This window comes from Rhinoraja longicauda, chromosome 7, assembly GCF_053455715.1.
Source record: "Rhinoraja longicauda isolate Sanriku21f chromosome 7, sRhiLon1.1, whole genome shotgun sequence".
Taxonomy (NCBI): domain Eukaryota; kingdom Metazoa; phylum Chordata; class Chondrichthyes; order Rajiformes; family Arhynchobatidae; genus Rhinoraja; species Rhinoraja longicauda.
The window spans coordinates 24,961,449-24,987,316 of NC_135959.1; the positions used below are offsets into that span (position 1 = coordinate 24,961,449).

Below are 25,868 nucleotides of genomic sequence, written 5' to 3' on the forward strand. Positions count from 1 at the left end.
ATAGGAAGAATCTATTCTTTGAAATAATCTATAAATATCTTCTTTTGACTTTTGACTTTTGACATGTAGTTTCAAGAATCTGTATTGACCTGTGAGGAAATAGGGCAAAAAAAAAAAGCTTTATCGTTAAAAAGCCATCTCCTCTGAACAAATAAATAACAATAGAAATGCTAGAAGAACTTGGTCAGTATGGAAAACAAATGGTGCTTGACTGCCTGAGTTCTTCCAATATTTCTATTCTCGTGACAGATTCCAACATCTGCAATGTTACTTGCTTTCCAAATAAACAGATATCAGTAACATTTTTGTCCACACAATCTCCATACCTGTAACACAATACCTTGCACTCTACTGTACTTATGTATGGTATGATCTGCCTGGACATCACATAAAGCAACGTTTTTCACTTTATCTTGGTACACGTGACAAAAACAATAAACCAAACCAAACATTGATCTGGAAAGTAGAAGAGGGGAAGTTTAATCCTTGATACTCTGAAGTAATGCAGTATTCAACGGTGAAAGAATGAGAGGGGAGATGAACTGATTGCTATTCTACACAGTAAGCCGTTATGATCAAGAATACGGTGTTGGTGGATGATGATACAGCTGGGATTCTCAAAAGGGAATCTGATGACTAATATGAAATCGTATGGGGTTTTTTCAATGGTTCTGCATTAAAGATTACAATATATGGCTGGAACAATACTGCATTGTATATCTGAATAACCAAGGACAATCCGATGCCTTCAAAAACTAGCCAGTATGAGCTAAGCAGTAAATAAAAGGTCTCTGGGGCAGGCTTTGTACAGGCTCAAAGTGCAAAACTAAAACTGAAATTGAGATTTGACAGCTAGATTTTTGTTCCAAATTGTGGCAGCAGTACTATTCCCACAATTTGTTTACTTCAAATGTCTTTGCTATTTCATTTCAATAAAAATATTACAATTTAATTTAATTTTGCGTCAGTAAGTAATGTGTCCAGAGCAAGGAACTAGACGACAAGCAGTATTAAAGCGACAGGCTTTCACTTTAGTCCAAGCATTTCAGCAGTCACTGCTGAGTTCAGGCTGAATTAGTGAAATGTGGACAAACACGCTTGAAGGCAGAAAAAGTGAAATCTGTGTCTGTCAAGATAATGAGCTGACAACCGTTTCCCTTCCCAGCTGCTTTAATGTCAACATAAATTTTGCATTCTTCGATAAACGAGGCTTAAGCATTTGTTACTCCCACTGTTTAATAAACATCTTACAACGGATTAAAAAAATAATAATTGGAGAGATTTTTGCAAAAGATTGGCAGGGAACTATCAGCACTTCTAATCAAGGCATCAGGCAACTCGGGACATCTTCTGGATCCCTGTGCAGTTTAATGAGGAAATGCTGAATTATTGTCAGTGATTCAGCATTCCACCAAAGGGCAGTGATAACTTCAGCAACAGTATGGAGGGAATAACTTAGCTATTTGTAAACTAGTTTTACTATTGGGACAACCTCCAAGTAGGAATCTGGGAACGCTAAGCTACATTTCATCCTAACAAACTCTTTAGCCATAAAACACTTTAAGCATGCGGATTGTAATTTCACTACACATACACTATATCATATAAACATCATTTGCCTTCAAATGTTTTGTTTCAATTAGTCCATTTTTCATGTATTAAATAGTCACTATTTCAAAGAAGTGTTATTTCAAGTTTTGGGGCCATTTCAAAATTTGACTTAACAGGGCAAAAATTGAATATTTTTTTCCCCCTTTATTCTTTCGCGTTTGTTATTTCTGAGAATTTGTTAATATAATTGGCTATTTGGCAAATTTGATCATATCATAGTGGTGGGGATCCGGGATCATCTTGAACTGTTGACTAACTGCAATCAACTTTGCACAAGTTGAGAATTATCATTTTCAATATGACATATCCATTGATCTATTGCAAGTTCTCGCATTTGTAACAATGAAACAAAGCAAATGCAATTAATTATTGCAGCCAAAATTCCATGGGGCCTATACACAAAATTCTTCTGGCCTTCTATCTCCACTAGTCTCAATCACCCAGTACATTCTTCCATCTTTGTCCCTTTCTTCATTCCCCTTTAATGCTTCTTTACCGGTCATCTCAGCGTTCACTACAATTAGGTTTCCACAATGCACTGAAATGATCTGACTCATAGTCAATGATCTACTGCACAAGCTCACCCATCACAGAAGTCCAAAGCAAACAGAGGGTAAGAATCAACTTCCGCTTCACCACTGGAGTCACCCATTGAGCCCAGCGGCAGAGCTCTGGTTTGTTGGAGGGAAGGACTACATGTACTTTGTACCTCTACCCTCAGCCATGCAACTGGAGGAGCACATTCAAAAGAAGACCCCAAACATCTGAAGGCAGTCTCACTCCCTATGAAAAATGTGGTGCGGAGAATAATTTAGATTCATTTCTTTTAAAAACATATTTAGTTATTTGTTAGTATTTCCAATCTGTCACAGCTAAAGCGACAAGAAACTGGTTATAAATGTTAAAACCAATTTTGTTTGTCATTGATGAGCCTTTAAAAGCTGTTGAGGCATTTGGAGTGGGGATAAACAGGGCTTTGGAGTCCAGCACCCAAGTCCTGCTTATTACTCAGACCCTCCTTGACCTCGCAATACTTCTCTTGCATGCAGAAATATCATCATATATATACAGCCGGAAACAGGCCTTTTCGGCCCACCAAGTCCGTGCCGCCCAGTGATCCCCGCACATTAACACTATCCTACACCCACTAGGGACAATTTTTTACATTTACCCAGCCAATTAACCTACATACCTGCAGAAAACGTCAGTAGAAAACACATGGAGTCACAGGGAGAACTTGTAAACCCCACAAAGATAACATCCGAGATCAGGATTGAACTCAAGTCTGAAGCAAAGACGCTACTCGCTGTGCCACTGTGCTGTCGAAAGTATCCATAGCCTCTTCTTTGTTAACCGTAACTAAGGCTGGGCGAGAAGTGGGGAGAAAATAGGGGGCATTCAAGCTCTATTAACACACATTGCCCCAGAGACTCACACATGCAGAGGGACCAATAGCCGCCAGTGCATTGCAAACAAACACCCTGTCGATTTGCAGGATTAAATTTACAGATATACTGATGTCATAAACTTTGGAAGTGCAGCAAGCACAGACAAGAAAAATATTAGACTGAGTGACGAGAAAGATAGACTGGGAAATTGGACAGACAAGTGTCAGATGAAGTTTATTACAGATGCAAGTGAAGTAATGCACTTTTGCCGAAAGATTACGGAGAGACTGACTGCATGTAGATTAAATGGCTACGTTTCAAAGGGCATGAAGATGCAATTGGAGTTAAAGTGATTACATTTTTGAAAGTAATAGAGGATATTGAAAGAGCGATTAGTAAAACAGATGGAGATCTTCGGTTTCATAAATAGAGGTATCGAGTAAAAAAAACCCAGTTCCTATAAATAAGGATCACCGCCATGTCCCTTTCGGTGCTTCAAGGACCATAGGTTCATGACACAGACTCAAATTTAAGGGCAAAAGACACATTGGGGATGGACGTGAAGATGTTTTTTACATGGAGAGTCATTTACTGTCAGTACAAATGGTGGAAACAGAGTAAAAATGTGCTCTCAAAAAGGAATTGGTTAGGCACTTGAGAGAAAAGAATTGGGAAGTTAAAAGGGAAAGAGTGGAGGATTGCAGCTGATTGAATTGCTTTACCAAGTGGTTGCACAGATGTACTTGTCCAAAAGGCCACAACGAATCTATAACCATTCTGTCATTCCATGCTCCCAGCAGATATGTAGCGTACCCAGTGCAGCACGTTATTCACCAGCCAATGACCAAAAGCAGCCGAGCACAGCGACATGCTGTTGTTCAATTAGAACAAGGCGCTGTCCTTGGTGCTGATTGTTTTTTTAAATATCTATAAATTAGGGAGATGACTGTCGGCTGGACACAGTAGGGTGGGGTGTGGGAGAGGAGGGGAGGAAGGGAACCTGCATAAGCCCCAGTTAGATCCCCACCCCTTATGCATGCCTCTATTTTCTAAAGTGACAGAAACAAGATTAAAAAAATGTCAGAATAGCAAATCACATGATTATCTGAGCTTTAAAGTAAGGTATGTATACAAAGCAGCCTGAAGAAGGGTCGCAATCTGAAACATTACACATCCTTTTTTCTCCAGAGAGGCTGCCTGACCCGCTGAGTTACTCCAGCACATTGTATCTGTCTTTGGTATACACAAGCATCTGCAGTTCCTTTCTACACACTTAATTTTAAGAAACTGTGCGACACTAAAATTAAAATATGTTGCTCAGCTATCGGGTAGGCTATCAAATAGTGATCATTGGTTCAACTATAAAGCTAATTTTGCTACCAACTGATTAACTTCTTGTTGTAGTTAACCCATTTCTATCATTGTCAAGGTGACAGGAGCAATTGGGAACAATAAAACAGGGTTCAAACAACGGCAGTTATGCAAAAAATGTGCTTTAAAGTTTTTGATTTTAAAGATTGGCCTCTGTTCAAATCCATCAATGCATTTGTCAGATGCATTATTTAACATGCACATATATAATTAGGCCAAAAATCTCAATGGGGTTAGGTCAATGCAGGAACATTTAAAAGCCTTCTGTGGAATGTGCCCGATATATCCAGATTCGTGAAAGTTGATGAAATTTCAGAATTGCCCCACATCATTAATTTAAAAGACATAACTTGTCTTGCAGAAGCATTACAAAACCTGAAAATAAAATCGAATCGTAAAAAGTTACAAGACGTGCTTTTTCTTTTATATCACTTCCATACAGCTGCTAAAGAAATACCCACTGAAGTATATTGGGATGCAGGGAACTTGGCAGCCACTTTGTGCACAAGATTCAACAAACAGTAGGTGAAAATGACCAGATCATCTTGATTAATGTGATGTGAACTGAAAATACTGGAAACGCTCAGCAGGTTAGGCAAATCTTTTCACTGTACCTCGGTAAACGTGACAATAATAAACTGAACCGATAACCCATGGAGAAAGAGGGTTCTTGACGCTTTAGTAATTAAATAGTGTCAATGTTTCATTGAAGAGTGATCACTGTCATGAAATATTAACTGTCTCTCTCTTCACAGATGTTGTCTGCTCTGTGCAGTTTTAGCATTTTCTCTTTTTATTACAGACTAACAGATTTTTTTTTCAGTTTTCTTTAGTTTTTTTCTTACTTTATAATATAATATATAATATATTCCTTTATTCGTCCCACACCGGGGAAATTTACAGTGTTACAGCAGCAAAGTGGATAGCAAGAGAGCAAGAGATCATTCATTATAAATAAAAGATACATAAATTGTCATCAGTTTTCTGTGTGTTCTTAGCTATTATTGTTGACTCGGCTGCTGGGAGCAGTGCTGGTTGTGCAATCTCACAGCAGTGGGAAGGAAGGACCTCCTATATCACTCCATCACACACTTGGGGTGAAGGAGTCTGTCACTGAAGGAGCTACTCAGTGCAGTGACAATATCCTGCATGGGGTGGGAGTCGTTGTCCAGCAGCGATGTTAGCTTTGCCATCATCCTCCTCTCTCCCACCACCTGCACTGAGTCAAGGGGGTAACCCAGGACAGAGCAGGATGGTGACATTGGTTCAGAAATAAATGTCCAAGACATCAGAGAGAATGTTTCAAAATTTGTCAGGATTGGCACCATGGCATTCCACTTGAGGAGGCAAACAGCATCTCAGCTTAAAAACCCATCCAGAACACTAGGGATGGGATAGTGAGAAAAGTACTACTTAGGGTTTCAATTTATGGGCAGTGGAATAATCATCCCTTCTGTGTTTACAGATCTCATTACTGGAGATTTAGTTTCACTAGAAACCTACCACTTTGATCTGGCCCCTGACTTCATTACTGGATCTTTTGCATTTTTTATTGTGGTGTTATGAGGTCACAGAATGTGCGTGTGCGTGTCTTGAGTGTGTGCGTGTGCATGTGTATGTGTGTATTGGCGAGGAGGTGAGTGGTTCAGTTAAAGCGTAGTTAGGGTTTGGGATGGTTATGGGCAGGATTAGGATGTTAATTTGCAGGCTGCAAGGCTTTTAGAGTCATTGAATCATAAAGTAGTGGTACACAGTAAAGAAATCTCGACCCACCATGTCCATGCCAAAACCTTTGCCCAACTACACTAATTTCTTTTGTCTGGATTAAAGCTGTATTCTTCCATGCCTTGCCTACTAAAGTGTCTGTCTAAGTGCCTCTTAAACAAAGTGATTGTATCTAATTCCACCATCTCCGCTGGCAGTACATGCCAAATATCCACCAGTCTCTGTGTAAACATACTTACCTCCTCCGATCTCCTTTAAAACTTTTCCCTCTCAACTCAAACTTGGGTCCTCGTGTTTTTGATACATACCATGGCAAAAATATTTTGACTACCTAATCCATGACTCTCAAAATCATATATACTTCTATCAGGTCACCTCTCAGCCTCCTTCGCTCCAGGGATATTTTGTCACTAATAGCAGGGCTGTGGGAAATTACCAATTGGTCGGGCCGCACTAATGGGACAGAAAAAATTGAAACAAAGTCGCAAAGAGAACACGGACACAGATGGCCCGTTTTGATGCAGGCAGAAAGCAAGAGGAGAGCATTACCTAATTCACCATCCTACTCTTAGACAATAGGCAATAGGTGCAGGAGTAGGCTATTCGGCCCTTCGAGCCAGCACCACCATTCAATGTGATCATGGCTGATCACTCTCAATCAGTACCCCGTTCCTGCCTTCTCCCCATACCCCCTGACTCCACTATCCTTAAGAGCTCTATCTAGCTCTCTCTCTTGAATGCATTCAGAGAATTGGCCTCCACTGCCTTCTGAGGCAGAGAATTCCACAGATTTACAACTCTGACTGAAAAAGTGTTTCTTCATCTCCGTTCTAAATGGCCTACCCCTTATTCTTAAACTGTGGCCCCTGGCTCTGGACTCCCCCATCATTGGGAACATGTTTCCTGCCTCTAACGTGTCCAACCCCTTAATAATCTTAAATATTTCGATAAGATCCCCTCTCATCCTTCTAAATTTCAGTGTATACAAGCCTAGTCGCTCCAGTCATTCAACATATGACAGTCCCGCCATTCCGGGAATTGACCTAGTAAACCTACGCTGCACGCCCTCAATAGCAAGAATATCCTTCCTCAAATTTGGAGACCAAAACTGCACACAGTACTCCAGGTGCAGTCTCACTAGGGCCCTGTACATCTGCAGAAGGACTTCTTTGCTCCTATACTAAAATCCTCTTGTTATGAAGGACAAATTTCCATTGGCTTCCTTCACTGCCTGCTGTACCTGCATGCTTCCTTTCAGTGACTGATGCACTAGGACACCCTGATCTCGTTGTACGTCCCCTTTTCCTAACTTGACACCATTCAGATAATAATCTGCCTTCCTATTCTTACCACCAAAGTGGATAACCTCACACTTATCCACATTAAACTGCATCTGCCATGCATCCGCCCACTCACACAACCTGTCCAAGTCACCCTGCAACCTCATAGCATCTTCCTCAGTTCACACTGTCACCCAGCTTTGTGTCATCTGCAAATTTGCTAATGGTACTTGATATTACCTTTCTATCTATGACCTCCTGCACTCTGACAATGAGGCCCAAAGTAAACATGGGAAGGGAAGTTTTAACAAAAAATAATTTGGCCCTTGCAATAACCAAAGATATTAAATGAAGTGTCTTAACTAATGGTAATTCCTTTCTTTAATAAAAGAAATGTGCCCAATTTTAATAGATTTTATTATACGATGTTTTAAACCAAAATTATTTAGTACAGTGCTGAATGAATCTGCAGTAAATAATATCTAATAGGTCAGCATTCTGTGCAACATCTCAATTTATGGTGTAGTTTAAAATGAAGGGAGCTCTTTCACAACTCTTGCAGGTGTACCTATTTTTTTAAAAGACGGATCCTGAAAAGTTAGATAGGCTTTGTTTGAATAAGTTGAATTGTGTAAGATCTGCATTTTGCAACAGTAAAGAGAAAAAAGACAGGATCGATGGAATTTCAATACACAACTTGAAGCAATGGTTCGTCCCATCTGCACCATGGACAGGGACCATGGGTAGCATGTCTCAGGCAGAACAATCAAGAGTGTGAATAAATTTATTTTGACACTGTTAATCGCTAAATTTCGTAGAATCCAGGTTTTGTGTCACATTTCACTTGTGTAGAACTCAGAACAAGATTTAATTTTAGATTTTTTAGATTTTGTCTTTTAGATTTTAGATACAGCACGGAAACAGGCCCTTCGGTCCACCGAGTCCGCGCCGCCCAGCGATCCCCGCACATTAACACTATCCTACACACACTAGGGACAATTTTTACATTTACCCAGTCAATTAACCTACATACCTGCACGTCTTTGGAGTGTGGGAGGAAACCGAAGATCTCGGAGAAAACCCACGCAGGTCACGGGGAGAACGTACAAACTCCGTACAGACAGCGCCCGTAGTCAGGATCGAACCTGTCTCCGGCGCTGCATTCGCTGTAAGGCAGCAACTCTACCGCTGCGCCACCGTGCCACCCTAATTTTAGGTACATTCCGCTTGGGTAACTTAATTCCAATGCTATGAACATTGAATTAATCCATTTACATAACAACACCTCCCCCTTCTGTCCCCTTCCCCACACACTCCTTTCCTGTGCCCTACCCTGATGTGCCTGCCCTGGTCCACCTATAAACCTCCCTCTGGTTTTAAATTTCACTCCTCTTCTCTCCTTACCTGTCCACATTTCATCTATAGGCTTTGTCCACCCATTTACTATTCAAAACCTTGTATCCAGCTATTACTTACCAGGCTTTGTCTTGCTCCACCTCTTTTCCAGGTTTTGCCTCCTTACTACAATCAGTCTGAATAAGTGTCCCGACCCAAAATGTCACCTGTCCATGTTACTTGACTCAATGAGTTAATTCAGTGCTTTGTGAGTTTTAAAAATATTTAATTTGGATCTTATTGCATGTGTTTGTAAAGACTGAGAAAAAACAACATAATTTATAGCAACTAAATGTTTTGGAGTAACTAGAGCATGTGGAGACACAAAACTCTACTTCAGCAGAGTATAAAACCCTGCATCAGCAGAACCAAACAGACAATAATGGCTCTATCCCTGAAGAAGTTTCATCTTGTTTTTGGAAGCAATTTCTTTGAGTGGGCTGCAATAGGTATGTGGAAGTGCATGTCACAGTTCATCTATCAGCACTGAAACAATTTCAGAAGAAAGCTTTTCTTTCCTCAAGGGGGCAAATGCGAAGCCTCAGACATTCAAAATGTAAATACTGTTTATCAGTGCATTTTTTTGTAGAGAAATAGATACCGGCATGTATGATTAATAAACATCCATGTTATTGGGCCAGAAAGCAAAACAATAACATTTAACATTTGACATTTAAATTTTGAGGTGGATGTCTCCTTCTTGAAGCAGAGGACTCCATTTGGTGAAGGTCTTCTCACAATGTTGTTGAGTGAGGAGTTCAGGATTTAAGCCCAGTGATGATGAGGGAATGGCAATACATTTTCAGGTTAGGACATCATGAGGTTTGGATAGGATCTGCAGAGAGTGGTGTTCCTTTGCATCCGCTGGCCTTTTTCTTTCATAGTGGCAGAATGCGTTTAAGTGGTTCTGTCAGAAGAGCTAGGGAGAGCAACGGCAGTGCATTTTGTAATGGTCTACTCTGGAGCGACTGCTTCCCATTTCCAGCAGTTAATGGGATGTCTGTCAAGCAAACCACTCTGCCTAGATTGCATCGCACTTCACATCAATAGTTATTCACAAAATGCTGGAGTAACTCAGCAGGTCAGGCAGCATTTCAGGAGAGAAGGAATGGGCGACATTTCGGATCGAGACCCTTCTTCAGACTGATGTCAGGGGGGCGGGACAAAGGAAGGATATAGGTGGAGACAGGAAGACAATGGGAGATCTGGGAAGGGGGAGGGGAAGAGAGGGACAGAGGAACTATCTAAAGTTGGAGAAGTCAATGTTCATACCACTGGGCTGCAAGCTGCCCAGGCGAAATATGAGGTGCTGTTCCTCCAATTTCCGGTGGGTCTCACTATGGCACTGGAGGAGGCCCATGACAGAAAGGTCAGACTGGGAATGGGAGGGGGAGTTGAAGTGCTCAGCCACCGGGAGATCAGATTGGTTAATGCGGACTGAGCGCAGGTGTTGAGCGAAGCGATCGCCGAGCCTGCGCTTGGTTTCGCCGATGTAAATAAGTTGACATCTGGAGCAGCGGATGCAATAGATGAGGTTGGAGGAGGTGCAGGTGAACCTCTGTCTCACCTGGAAAGGCTGTTTGGGTCCTTGGATGAAATTGAGGGGGGAGGTAAAGGGACAGATGTTGCATCTCGTGCGGTTGCTCAACACCTGCGCTCAGTCCTCTGTCCCTCTCTTTAACTTCAGATAGTTCCTCTGTCCCTCTCTTTCCCCTCCCCTTCCTAGTTCTCCCACTGTCTTCCTGTCTCCAACTACATCCTATCTTCGTCCCGCCCCCTCCCCTGACATCAGTCTGAAGAAGGGTCTCGACCCGAAACGTCACCCAATTCCTTCTCTCCTGAGATACTGCCTGACCCGCTGAGTTACTCCAGCATTTTGTGATACCTACAAATGTTTCACCTGCCTTTCACCATCACTGGTGTAAACCATGGAATACTCTCACCAACAGCACCTTCAGCAGAAGGATTGGTAAGGTTCATAGCCATAACTCACAATATTTTTAAGTGCCATGAGGTATGAGCCTTGCTAAAGAAACCCACATCCCAAAATACATTTTTTTTTAAAGATAGCAAGCTTGGAAAAAAGATAAATCTTAATATACTTTTTTATTGAAGGATTCTTTTCAGTTATAGCAAGAAAACCTACTTATATATCAAGCTATTAATTGATATACAAATTGAAGTGAAATTCTACATGTCCAGTTACACGATAATGATAATCCTAATAATTGCAATGTGATGCATTTGACGGTTCTCATAGAAAAATGTTATGTCCCTAAGAAGTATTGAAGACCAAAGGGACTTCAGTGTACCAGTTCCAAGAGCTTTGAAGGTGGCAGCATTAATAGATAGTGTGGTGAAAGAGGGATGCTTATAATTCATGAAATACGACATTGAACACAAAAGGCCTGGATAGAGTGGATGTGGAGAGGATGTTTCCACTAGTGGGAGAGTATAGGACCAGAGGTCATAGCCTCAGAATTAAAGGATGTTCCCCTAGGAAGGAGATGAAGAGTAATTTCTTTAGTATGCGGGTGATGAATCTGTGGAATTTGTTACCACAAAAGGCTGTGGAGGCCGTCAATGTATATTTTTAAGGCAGAGATAGATATATTTTTGATTAGTACGGGTGTCAGGGGCTATGGGGAGAAGGCAGGAAAATGGGGTTAGAAGAGAGAGATAGATGAGCCATGGTTGAATGGCAGAGAAAACGTGATGGGCCGAATGGCCTAATTCTGCTCTCATCACGTATGAACTTATGACCAAAAGTAGGGAAGTCTTGGTTTAACTATATAAAGCCGTAGTTAAGCCACACCTAGAATATTATGCAGTTCTACTTGCCTCATTATACAAAATATGTGATTGCACTGGAAAGGGTGCTGAGGAGATTCACCAAAATATCGCTTGGTTCAATTCATGGTCACATCTGCAACAGAATAGGGGCGGCACGGTCTAAAGTCTAAGGTCTAAGGTCCAAAGTCTAAAGAAGGCATGCTTAAAACCCAATATCTATTTTCTATTGCATCCATAATAATATTAAACTGGACTTGGTAAGAACTGATGACCAAAAGACATTTGTGAACGAGACATATTTTCTGAATTTAAATTATTTGGACAATTCGCCCGATAACATAATCCTTAAATAGATAATTAAGTGCATTTAGCAATGATTGGTCCTCTCTGCAAACACATCATTACTTGAATTTACAACCATCTTTTGCAATACTGTAGTAATTATGTGTTTGCAGATAGGACCAATGCAGTTAATGGAACCCTAAATTAATTTCAGAAGCTGAAATAATTAATTGATCAAAAGATTGAAATCTTATTCATTCAGTTATTTTAATGAAAATAACGAAATAGATATTGGGAGAAATCAAAATCAAATGATGGAAAATCCTGAATGAGATTGGAAAACATCCAATACATAACATAACCCATCACACGGGTACCACCTATCACGGAATGACATTTTTTTCCTGCAAGAGATGCTTCCACCTGAGAGGTAGTTCTTAAGTCATGAAAATTACGAGGTAATTTAATAGATTTTTTTTTAAAGATGGAGGGAGTATTGTGGGAAACATTTCCTTTTCAAGGGCTATTTCAGGGAAGAGTCAAGAGTGTTTTATTGTCATATGTCCCAGATAGAACAATGAAATTCTTACTTGCTGCAGCACAACAGAATATGTAAACAGGAGGACAATGCCTTAAAATTAGAGCCTGGGTATTCATGGGTGCTGGCAGGAAGCCATTTCCCCACATAAAAATTTGGTGGAAACCTCGAAAAAAAAAAAAGATTTTTTTAATGGCAGGACTTTGGAGAAAAGATGGCCATAATGGAGTTTAGATACAGATTCCTACAACCTAATTGAATGGTAGAATAAGCTAGTTTGTCTGAATGGCTTCTTTCTATACCTGTGTGTTATACGTAAGATGCTATTCGTTGGTTCTTCATGATCGAAGCTGACTCATAAACCATTCTTTATAATAATAATAATAATAATACATTACATTTATATAGCGCTTTTCATATACTCAAAGACGCTTTACAGGGATATAGAAAACATAGGGAAGTGAATAAATAGATAAATAAGTAAACGAACAGAGAAAGGAGACAGAAGGTGGGGTGACCTTCAGTGGTTGAAGGCAGTACTGAACAGATGAGACTTCAGTGATGTTTTGAATGTGGTGAGTGTGGAGGAGTCTCTGATGGTTTGAGGTAGTGAGTTCCATAGGGTGGGAGCAGCGATGGAGAAAGCCCTGTCCCCCCAGGATCTGAGTTGGTCCGGATGTGGGGGGATAGGAGATTGGCAGCAGCAGAGCGGAGGGTGCAGGTGGGAGTGTGCCTGTGGAGGAGGTCGGTCAGGTAGGATGGGGCCAGGTTATGGAGGGCTTTGTAGGTCATGAGGAGGATTTTGTACTGGATTCTCTGGGGGATGGGGAGCCAGTGGAGTTTGTAAAGGACGGGGGTGATATGGTCACGAATCGGGGTGTGGGTGAGTAGACGGGCAGCGGAGTTTTGAATGTATTGAAGTTTACTGATGTAGTCCAGACGGGAGGTGATGAAGGCGTGGATGAGGGTTTCTGCAGCTGTGGAGGAGAGGCATGGACGGAGACGGGCAATGTTTTTGAGGTGGAAGAAGGCTGTCTTTGTGATGTGTTTGATGTGTTTGTCGAAGGAGAGGGTTTGATCAAAGATGATTCCAAGATTCCGGATGTGAGGGGAGGTGGATACTGGGAGACTATCAATATTGAGGATGAAGTTTTGGGTGGATTTGGTGAGCATTTTTGGACCAATGATGATGATTTCAGATTTGTTGCAGTTGAGTTTGAGGAAATTTGATTGAAGCCAAGATTTTATTTCAGTGATGCAGTTTGTCAGTGTAGAGTGTGTGGTGGTGGAGATTGACTTGGTGGAGATGAGGAGCTGGATATCATCGGCGAAGCAGTGGAAGTTGAGACCATGACGACAGATTCATTGAGCAAGGGGGAACAGGTAGAGGATGAAGAGGAGGGGGCCAAGGACTGAGCTTTGGGGGACACCTTGGGGGAGGGGAGCGGTGGGGGATTTACAGTTGTTAATGGAAATGAACTGGTGCCTGTCAGAGAGGTAAGATTTGAACCAGGATAGGGCTGTGCCGGTGATGTTAAAGGAGGTTTCAAGTCGGGTGAGGAGAATGGAGTGATTTATGGTGTCAAAGGCGGCGCTGAGGTCAAGTAGGATGAGGATGTTGAGGTTGCCAGCGTCGGAGGAGAGGAAAAGGTCGTTTGTGATTTTGAGGAGCGCAGTTTCAGTACAGTACAGTGGTTATGCTTATTTATTAAATAGGATGTGAATGACATTCAAAGAAGGTTTGAGTTCAGTTTATTGTCATGTGTACTGAGGTAAGTGAAAAGCTTTTGTTGCGTGCTAACCAGGCAGTGGAAAGACAATACTTGGACTTCTTTCTAGTTGTTGGTCGGATGGTTCAGTTAGAGATATGCATGCCCAGGAACTTGAAGTTGTTGACTCTCTCCACCACCAACCTGTCAAGGAAGCCTTCCTCTTCTAAAGTCAACAATTGGCGACTTGGCTTTACTGGCATTGAGAGCAAGTTGGTTGTTCTGGCACTCTTTTCTTCATATAGCCAAATATGCTTGTCACTAAGCCATGCTGGTAATCTCTGCAAATGCTCTTCAACATTATCAGGATATTTCCCCCCTTCCAACACCCCCCCCCCCATATCTTCTTCACAGGCACAGGCTGCCTTTACATAGATATATGCTAACATATTCACAGCACAACTCTATTTATTAACATATATAATGAAATTATCCAATATTTACGGTATAGAGCAATAGCACATTTCATGGTATTAATAAATTCAGCAATACTAAACAGCTAGGCCTTTTTTCAATTTCTATTTCATTACATTTTATGGATTGCTCAGAAATATCTATATCAATATTTTTCTCACCACAGAAAGCTATTTCAAGAGTGCGCTGTGCACCAAAATGACACCATATTACATTTTTCAATGTACTTTATCTCTGGATTCATAGGTGATGTTTAAATGTCCAGTCAATGAAGTCGATTTAGCAGTAATCCACATCTCTGCATGTTGATATTAACATCTTAATGATATAAACAGTTCCTTTGCATTGCACGCTGTCTCTAGTTGAGATGATATTAAAATGTCAGTTCTGCTGGTCTGATCTAATCTCCAGAAAGATTGCTGCAAAGTGCCAACATTGATCAAAACCTTGCGTGCATCCTACCAGTTTAATTTAGTTTAGTTTAGCGATACAGCGTGGAAACAGGTCCTTCGACCCACGAGTCTGCACCGGTGATCCCCGCACGTTTACGCAATCCTTCACACACTCAGGACAATTGACACTTATACCAGGCCAATTTACCTACTTACCTGGTAGACAGAAAAAGCTGGAGTAAATCAGCGGGTCAGGCAGCATCTCTGGAGAGAACGAATGGGTGACGTTTCGGGTCGAGACTCTTCTTCAGTCTGAAGAAGGGTCTCGACCTGAAACATCACCCATTCCTTCTCCCCAGAGATGCTGCCTGACCCGCAGAGTTACTCCAACATTTTGTGTCTACCTTCGATTTAAACCAGCATCTGCAGTTCTTTCCCACATACATACCTGTACGTCTTTGGAGTGTTGGAGGAAAATCTAGGAGAAAACCCACGCTGGTCACGGGGAGAATGTACAAACCCCGAACAGACAGCACCAGGAGTTGGGATCGAACTCGGGTCTCCGGTGCTGCAAGTGCTATAACGCAGCAACTCTACCGCTGCGCCACTGTGCCGCCCCCAGTTCTGCTTTACTTGTTAAAATTCAACTTCTACCTTGGGAAATTCCCCAAAAATGGGTGCAAGATTATCTCACCTTATATAAAGATTCCTGTAGCCAAGATATAAGGAGAGATTATGACTGGCTTTCTGTGCTCAATGTAAGACCTAAACATGCTTAACGATTATAAGGTTGCACCAAATAGTCTAAAAGAGGAGGGAGATTCATGGGTCATTCAATGGACTCATGAAACGACATCAGTGGTTGAAGTGTCACACTGGAAATGTGAGCATCATCTCCATTCCAGTGGTATGTGTTGTACTGTCAGTGGTGGTAATCTGGGCAGACAAATGACTCAGTGGTATTAGTGAAAGTGGAGGGAGTGCAACATGATATCCTCTAACAAACATCATGAAAATTGGGCATTATCATATTACTAATTGTGAGAGCTTGATGTGTGTACAATGGATGCTGCTTCCCACATTATAGCTGTCGACCACACTTCCCAAAAATGTAGCATATTGACTGGAAAGTACTTCAGGGTGCCTTGAGGTTATCTTAATGAACATCTGCTATATTGTTTTTCAAAGCATGCTAATCATTGTCATAAATTGTATTTACGAGTCTTGGAACATCACAATCAAAATGTTAAATGCTTTCAGCATGATCCTGTACGTTAAATGCTTTAAGCGTGATCCTGTACGTTAAATGCTTTAAGCGTGACCCTGTACGTTTCTGGGTGTGATTCTGGTATTTTACAAATCTTAGAACAGTATTTATTAACTAACCCAGTATCTTTTGAAAACAGCATTTGTTTTAATCCAATAGTGCTCAGAACATCATCCAAAATCACCAACACATAAAGAGAACAAGATTTTTGTTAAAATACGTCAGGTGTGATTTAAGACTGATCTCTACACACAGTGGAGAAAACAATGGAAACATCCCTGATTCATCTTTGAAACCACTTAAATATACAGTGCAATCAGAAAATAGACCCCTTCGCCTTTTCCACATTTTGCTACGATGCAGCCTTATTTTAAATGGATTAAATTCATAAGTATTCAGAACCTTTACTCAGTACTTTGTTGAGTCATCTTTGGCAGCGATTACAGCCTCAAATCTTCTTGGATATAAAGCTGCAAGCTTGGCACACCAGTATTTGGGTAATTTCTCCGAATCTTTTCTGCATATTCTCTCAAGCTCTGTCAGGTTGGATGGGGAGTGCCGACGCAGGTCCTTCCAGAGATGTTCAATTGGGTTCAAGTGCGGGCTCTGGCTGGCCGACTCAAGGACATTCACAGACTTGTCACGAAGCCACTCCTGCATTGTCTTGGCTGTGTGCTTAGGGTCGTTGTCCTGTTGAAAGGTGAACCTCCACCCCAGTCTGAGGTCCAAAATGCTCTGGAGCAGGTTTTCATCAAGGATCTCTCTGTACTTTGCTCCGTTCATCTTTCCCTCGATCCTGACTAGTCTCCCAGTTCCTGCCGCTGAAAAACATCCCCATAGCATGATGCTGCCACCACCATACTTCACCATAGGTATGGTATTGGCCAGGTGATGAGCGGTGCCTTGTTTTCTCCAGACGTGACGCTTGGTATTCAGGCCAAACAGTTCAATCTTGGTTTCATCAGACCAGAGAATCTTGTTTCTCAAGGTCTGAGAGTCCTTTAGGTTCCATTTAGCAAACTCCAAGCGGGCTGTCATGTGCCTTTTACTGAGGAGTGGCTTCCATCTGGCCACTCAACCATAAGGGCCTGATTGGTGGAGTGCTGCAGATATAGTTGTCCTTCTGGAAGGTTCTCCCATCTTCACAGAGGAACTCTGGAGCTCTGTCAGAGTGACCATCGGGTTCTTGGTCACCTCCCTGACCAAGGCCCTTCTCCCCTGATTGCTCTTTTTGGCCAGACGATCATGAAGAGTCCTATATTCACAAAATGCTGGAGTAACTCAGCAGGTCAGGCAGCATCTCAGGAGAGAAGGAATGGGTGATGTTTCAGGTCGAGACCCTTCCATCAGTCTGGTGGACTCCAATCAAGTTGTAGAAACATCTCAAGGATAATCAATGGAAACAGGATGAACATAAGCTCAATTTTGAGTGTCCTCGCAAAGGGTCTGAATACTTACATAAATGTGACATTTCAGTTATTTCTTTTTAATTACTTTGCAAAAATTTCTAAACACCAGTTTTCACTTTTTTTATTATGGGGTATTGTGTGTAGATTGATGATAAAAAAAAAGAATTTAGTCCATTTTAAAATAAGGCTGTAACGTATCAAAAAGTGAAAAAAGTGAGGGGGTCTGAATACTTTTTGAATGCACTGTAAGTTATCTAAATCACGCGTGCTTTAGAGTGGTTTTCACTTAATTTCACTTCGGTTTTCACTACTTAAACAGGCATTTGATTTTGGTAAACAGAAAGCAAGAATATCAAGCTTTTTTTGTTAAATGGTGCTCAAAGTACTCGCTTCCCCTTCTCTGTTGGAGGCAACCAGTCTTTAATTAGTAGGTTAAGCAGATAAGGAATAGGAGCAGGAATGTGTTACCTGGCCCTTCAAGTCTGCTCTGGCATCCATCGAGATTTTGGCTGATCCTTGAACACAGTGCCATTTTGCAGCACCATTATATCACAGTCCTTCAGAGATTTGGAGATTTCAGTCAACAGAACCTCAGAAAGTACTAACATGCTGAATGTGATTTCTTTAGATGGCATTCAGGAACAGAATCAGTTCTTCATCCAATACTTACTTGGAGTGTAAAACCATTATTGGTTAGATCATCAATGACCAATTGACTCAGCCTTGATTGGGAAAATAAGTTTCTTGTAACCTACACATTTTAACTGTGCTGTGCAGAGATACTTAGAGAATAATGATTATATTTAATTAATTCTGCTTCATTAGGAAGGGAGACGTTTGAAATTCGAAATCATAACATTAAATTAAAACAGAAAGCTCTGCTATGTAGTGCGGGACATGCCATTAATACTCATTTCAATATCACTTTTATTTTACCAGTTTAAAAGAGACTGAACATAATTTCATCAGGATCAAAAACGAACACAGGAATAACTGTTACAAAGTAATTCAGCAGCTCCATCAAACACATAATGAGGTAAATTGACAAACATTTGCTCCTGAAATGGAGACTGACTTTGTCAGCACAACATCTTATTGAAATGTGCAATTCAGGGGTTGCTATTTGGCCCATTGCCCCTGTCCAAATTCTTTATAAGAGCGACTGGATTTAATCCCTTGTCCCTCTCTGCATTGAATTTCCTGACAGAAGTCAGTTGAGGTCCCACACCCCACAAATGCAATCTCCAACAACATTTCCATTCACTTACCTGGTAGAAATGGACAGGTTGGCCTTCGCACTGACGGCTCTAGTGGAAATAGAGTCTGCTCACATAGAACAGGAGCACATGCGGGGCAAGCAATTGACACAGCAAAGTAGTTCAAAATAAAACGTCCCCTGTCACCTTACCATTGTGTAGCTGTGAGCCACCTTCATTAATTCAGTACAGCCTTGAGCATCAGCGAAAGCACGAATTCCCAAGCAGTTTGACGGATGTAACAACTTCATCAGAAAATGGCAGCACACTTCTACCACCTGGGAGAGCTGGAGTAGGCAGGCAGCTGCAAGGAGATTCTCAATCGTCTCCTCCTTTAACTCCAGGCAACCTGAAAGCAAATAAATTCCTCAGACTTAGGGTGACAATTATGTTCTCAAGAGAAACATGGTAAACAAGGATTTTTTTAAAAAGTTTGTTATCTTCATGCAATGTTCACAGACATGTGTTATATTCTCTGTGCTTGTCAATAATAAATGAAACCCTTTAAAAAAAAGCTGATTTGAAGTTTGCTTGCAGATTCCATGCAACTGATAAACTATTCTATCGCAGCCACTGAGATGCAATACAAATCATCATATTGTGAAGCTTCCAGTCTGTATTATGTAACTGATGCACTGACACAACTCAACTGTTCAGCTCCAACACCTTAGAAATTTTGTACTCAGCGTGATTTAATAAGGTAGACACAAAATGCTGGAGTAACTCAGCGGGACAGGCAGCATCTCTGGAGAGAAGGAATGAGTGACGTTTTGGGTCAACAGTTTACTCAATTCAAATGTGTTTAGCTTTAAAATGACTTCATTGGGAAAATCACTGCAAATTTGATTTGACAGTTAATTTATAAAAAAACAAGTACATAATTACAGGAAAGATTGAACTAATCTTTACAGAGGAAAATAAACAATTCTTTGGTTACTAGTAACAAGCTTATGAAAGAATATCAGCTCATTGCTGGTATTTGACAAAAGTTGAAGTACATCAGACCAACCATTGAGCCTATCAGTGGTGTTCTGACATGCTAAAGCTGGGTCAGGATGCACTTTACATCCAGCCCCTTCACTTTATGACAGGGAAGGTCGGTTTAGAGACAGCAACCTCATTCATGTGAATGGAGTCACCAACCCTGTGGAAAAATCTAGGTGCAGGCAAGTGCTTAACCTATTTTACCCTAATGTTTGTAATTATGCTTCAATTTTTTTACCTGTTTCTTCATTTTTTTTGCCAGGCTTTGTTTTTTAAATTCTTTTAAAGCATTTGAATATTTTGTCAGATACTATGGGAAAAGCCTTTGACAGCTGGAAAGCTCAAGGGATGGGACTTCAGTAGTACTATATCTGAGGGCGGTCACAGTGCAGAGGTCACTGTCTGCTCGTGTGTAGGAAGTGGATGGATTCACACGAATCCATCCCAATGGAAAAAGTGCAGAGTCGAGTTAAGTTGCTGGCTAATTTTCAAGTGCTTGTAACTCTTCATAATACTCCCTCTTCTATCCTTATTTAATACTTTGTCTTTTCGTCTCCACCTATTGTCCAACCATTAGCAAATTTAAAAAAAAATCACTTGTGTATCCACCTATCACTTGCCAGATTTAGTCCTGTCCCAACCCGTAGCGTCCCCTATGCATTTCTTCCGAAATGCTGCCTGGTCTGCTCAGTTACTCCAGCACATTGGGTCTTGTTTTGTAAACAGGCATCTGCAATTCCTTGTATCACCCTGAAAGATCCATAAGACTTGAAAGACATTCAATGGGCAACAAACAAATAAGTCAGGGGCAGACATATGGGGCTGTAGATGCAGAAATTTTGAGCAAAAATCAAGTTGCTGTTCGAACCCGGGCAGCATCTGTGGTGGAAATGGACGGATGACAATTTGGGTTAGGATCCTCCATCAATCTGAAGAAGCACTATGTTTTTTTTTCTCCAATAATTATGTCAGCATGTCCACAAGTGCTGGATCACAGAACGTGGTGTTGGAAAAAGTTGATGTTTAGGCTCGAACACATTAAAATGCTATCTAGGAGCTGTTGAAATATTAAACCTGTAACAATTTCATGGCTGAGCATGCACTAAAACTTTAATCTTTCTTTTAGCAAAAGGCACAACATTTCCCAAAATGAGGGAGGTGTAAGGGTAAGGTATAATCTTCTCACCAACCTATGTAATAGCATTGGAGAGGGTGCAAAGGAACTTCATCAGGATGTTGTCTGTGGTGGAACCTTTTGATTGTGTGAAATTGGAGTGGCGAGGTCTGTTTTCACTGTACATCTATATACTAAAACTCGTTTGTTTGTTTGTTTGTTTGTTCCTGAACTACAGCCAAAAGGGTACATTATAGCACCACCTTACTCACCGTCGTCCCTTTGGTGCTAATGGAAGTTGTTTCATTAAAATCGGTGTTATATATTTAAAGTTATTCACATTTAAAAGTTTAAATCTATTTCCTCGGGAGGGAGGTGGGAGAGAGGGAGGGAGGGGGGTGGAGGGAGGGAGGGGGGAGGAGGGAGGATAAGGGGGGTTGAGGCGGATGGAGGAGGGGAGGGGAATGGGGAAGGGGGGAGAGGGGAGAAGGGGGGAAGGGGGGAGAGGGGGAGGGGAGTAGGGGGGAGGGGGTGAAGAGGGGGCAAGGGGGAGGGAGCAAGGGGGAGGGGGTGGGGGGAGGAGGGGAGGTGAGGGGAGTGGGGAGGGCGAGGGAGGAGAAGAGGGTGCTGCACAAATGCAGGAGAGGTTTGGGCCCGACGGATCCACTTGGTCTAGCACAACATAAAACACTACAGCACAAGGACAGGCCTTTCGGTCCACAATGTCTGGACCAAACATTATGCCGACCATCGCTTTTGAATCTGCACATAATCCATACCCCTCCATTCCATGCATATCCATATGCCCATCCAGAAGTCTCTAAAATTCAGCTATTATATCTGTCTCGACCACCATCGCTGAGAGCATGTTCGAGGCAGTCACCATCCTCTGTGTAAAAAACATTGTCCCGTATATCTCCTTTAAACATTGCCCCTCACACCTGAAAGCTACGCCCTCTAGAACGTGATTTTTCCATCTTGGGAAAAGATTCTGACTGTCTCCCTATCTATGTCTCTCATAATTTTATGCACTTCCACCAGGTCTCCCCGCAACTTCCCGCATTCCAGATCAAACAATCCAAATCTGTCCAACCTCTCCCTGTAGCAAATACCCACTAATCAGACATCATTCTGGTAAACCTCCTAGAAAAATAGAAACATAGAAAATAGGTGCAGGAGGAGGCCATTTGGCACTTCGAGCCAGCACCATCATTCATTGTAATCATGGCTGATCATCCACAATCAGTAACCTGTGCCTGCCTTCTCCCCATATCTCTTGATTCCACTAGCCCCTAGAACTCTATCTAACTCTCTTTTAAATTCATCCAGTGAATTGGCCTCCACTGCCTTCTGTGGCAGAGAATTTGAGAGATCCCTCCCACCCTTCTCCCCTCCCTCTCTCCTCCGTCCCGGGAGCAACTTGCCTTCCAGCCCGGGCAGCTGCCATTGGTGGAGCGGGGGTGGGTGGAGCCGAGGGGGAGAGTCCTGTCCCGTCCCGGTGCGGCGATGTTCAGTGGTAGACGGCAGCGGCTCTCCCACTGTTGCTGAGCCGCTGAATTCTGGGCAACGTGGGGAAGGTGCTGAGCCGGCCGGGGAGAGGAGGGGGGACGGGGGAGCCGAGGGCAGGCCCAGCACCAGGCCCAGCACCAGGCCCAGGCCTCGGCCTCCACCTCCACCAATGCCTGGCCTCACTGCCGCCTTTCCCCTTGGCCCACCTCAGGCTCGCGGTTACCCGGTCATGTCCAGGCCCGGGCCCAGGCTCCGGCTGCTTCCCCCAGCACCAGGCCTGGCTCTCCCGCCCCCAAGAGACAGGCGGCTGAGCCATGCTCGTACCCGAGATCAACGGGCCCCAACTGCGCAGGCATGGATGCGTTTGTTCTGCGGCGGCCATCTTACGTAAGTATCAGATCAACGCAGCCCCAAATGCGCATGCGCGGTTTTAAAACTTTTAAAATGTGAATAACTTTTAAAATATGACACTGATTTCAATGAAACTTCCTCACTAGGACCCCAGGTCGACAGTGAATAAGGTGGGCCTAAAATTATCACGCTATCGTGTACCGTTTTGGCTGTAGTTCAGGAACAAACAAACAAACAAGAGGATAGATGGATGGATGGATGGATGGATGGATGGATGGATGGATGGATGGATGGATGGATGGATGGATGGATGGATGGATGGATGGATGGATAGATAGATAGATAGATAGATAGATAGATAGATAGATAGATGTCATGCCACATGATAAACATAGTTGACAACACACATGATCTCTCTCCTCACTCTTTCTTTCTTCTTCCCTTTCTATCTTGAAGAACTAAGTGGTCTACTCCTGATACTAACGCTAGACATCTCGTGGTTAAAGAATGCCTTGCATATATACAGCATCTTTCACAATTTTGATGCATCACAAAGTCCAAACTAATAAGGTATTTTTGAAAATATTGTAATGTGTAATGTTAGTTTAGTTAGTTTATTATTATTGCCATGTGTACTGAGGTACAGTGAAAAGTTTTTTTTGTTGCATGTTCTCCAGTCAACGAAATAGAATGTAGGAATTAAAGTCAGCTACTTGTAAACAGTGAGCACCTACCATTAGGAATGTAAATAATGATCATAGCTGCTTTAGGCTTTGAATGGGGAATAATGATTGTCCAGCGCACTAGGAATGTGTTTTGCTCTAAATTGAATAACTCCATGGAATCATTTTTACGCTTACCAGAGGGAACAAACTGTGACTTGGTAAAACACATCATCCAAATGACTGTTGGTTGTGTAGCAGTCCTTCATTACCGCACTGAATTTTGAGCGTAAATTATGTCCTCAAAACTCTGGAATGGCTCAGAATAATGGCTTGGTTAATGATTGGCACTCAAGTCAAGTCAAGTCAAATTTATTTGTCACATACACATACACGATGTGCAGTGAAATGAAAGTGGCAATGCCTGCGGGTTGTGCACAAAAAGCATTACAGTTACAGCATATAAATAAAGTTAATAAGTTACTATTAGTGTCGACAAAAATTTAGTCTCTGGGGTTATAAAAGTTGACAGTCCTGATGGCCTGTGGGAAGAAGCTCCGTCTCATCCTCTCCGTTTTCACAGCGTGACAGCGGAGGCGTTTGCTTGATCGTAGCATCTGGAACAGTCCGTTACTGGGGTGGCAGGGGTCCCTCATGATCTTGCTTGCTCTGGATCTGCACCTCCTGATGTATAGGTCCTGCAGGGGGACGAGTGTAGTTCCCATGGTGCGTTCTGCCGAACGCACTACTCTCTGCAGGGCCATCCTGTCCTGGGCAGAGCTGTTCCCAAACCAGACTGTAATGTTGCCGGACAGGATGCTCTCTACAGCCCCAGAGTAGAAGCAATGAAGGATCCTCAGAGACACTCTGAATTTCCTCAGTTGTCTAAGGTGGTAAAGGCGCTGCTTAGCCTTACCCACCAGTGCAGCAATGTGCGTTGCCCACGTCAGATCCTCTGCGATGCGGACTCCCAACTATTTAAAACTGCTCACCCTATCCACAATAGACCCATTTATCTCCAGTGGCGTGTACGTCCTTGGATGTTTAGCCCTTCTGAAGTCCACAATCAGCTCCTTTGTTTTAGTGACATTCAAGAGGAGGCTATTGTCCTGACACCAGAGTGCCAGATCAGCCACCTCCTCCCGGTAGGCCTTCTCATCGTTGTTGGAGATCCACGACTCTGGGAAAATACAGATTCATACCCTTTGATGTTCCGATATGAGCTCTTATGGACAGAAGTCCAGAATCATTCAGATGTAACCTGCTTCACCACATATTGCACTGGGACAGTAATTTGCCAATAGAAAAAAAAAAACACTGACAGCGTATGAAGTCTGTGCTCTTACTAAATAGAAAAGTATTGGAATATTTCTGACCAGTATATAATACATATATCTAAATATTACTTACCATTAAAGGTCACTAATAAAGGGTTTTATTAGCGCTTAAATGCCTTGGATTATACATGAAAGGTGTTACCTTAAAGCAATTGAGTTAGTTATCCTCTTGTTCATTATGCCCTAGCAATTGAAAGGTGAGGGCTGGAATTGGTCAATTAGGAAAACTGACTAATTTTACGCTTCATATCGAGCAACCGATTCTATTAAAGGCCTTGATCATGTTATAACAGTGGAATTTAATATCCTTGTTCCTAGTGAGCTATGAAAATAAAATCCACAACATACGTACATGCAATATGTGGCTGGGTGACAGCCATTGCACTCAACCTTCACAGCAGATAGTTTTCTTAATATTTCCTTTCCTTATACCTAATAATTTATTTTTAATGTTTGAAAGGATTAAGCTGTAATATTTCTGTAATATTTCTAGGCTTCAAGTCTTCAATTACTTTCAATTTCTGGATCCCCGTTGGCTTATCTTTACCATGGATATCCATTCTCTTTACACTTCCATCCCCCACCAGGAAGGTCTCAAAGCCTGGATCTGAAGAAGGGTGCCGACCCGACACGTCACCCATCCTTTATGAGATGCTAAATGACCCATCGAGTTACTCCAGCACTTTGTGTCTATCTTATGACTCAAAACCCTTTACTTCTCCCTTGAAAAGAGACCCAGTCAATTTCCATCCACTAACACTCTCCACACCTGGCAAAACTTATCCTCACCCTCAACAATTTCTCTTTTGACTCCTCACTTTCTCTAAGTGAAAGTAATGGGCACATACGTGGGCCCAGCTATGATAGCCTTTTTATTGGTTATGTTGAATAGTCCTTGTTCCAAAAGTACACTGGCTCCATCCCCTCACTCTTTCTTTGCTATATAATGACTGCCTCCTGCACCAATGCAGAACCGATTGATTTCATTAACTTTACCACTAACTTCCACCCAGCCCTCAAA

General features: G+C 42.1%; 1 protein-coding gene across 1 annotated transcript in view; it reads right to left on the reverse strand.

Moving 5' to 3' along the window:
- Window positions 1-25,868, reverse strand: part of LOC144595148 (kelch-like protein 1) — a 276,933-nt gene that overhangs the window by 89,226 nt on the left and 161,839 nt on the right. Inside the window, exon 4 of the mRNA XM_078402262.1 lies at window positions 19,043-19,239. Within this exon, the coding sequence (XP_078258388.1) occupies window positions 19,043-19,239 (197 nt within the window). The remainder of the gene's footprint in view (window positions 1-19,042; window positions 19,240-25,868) is intronic.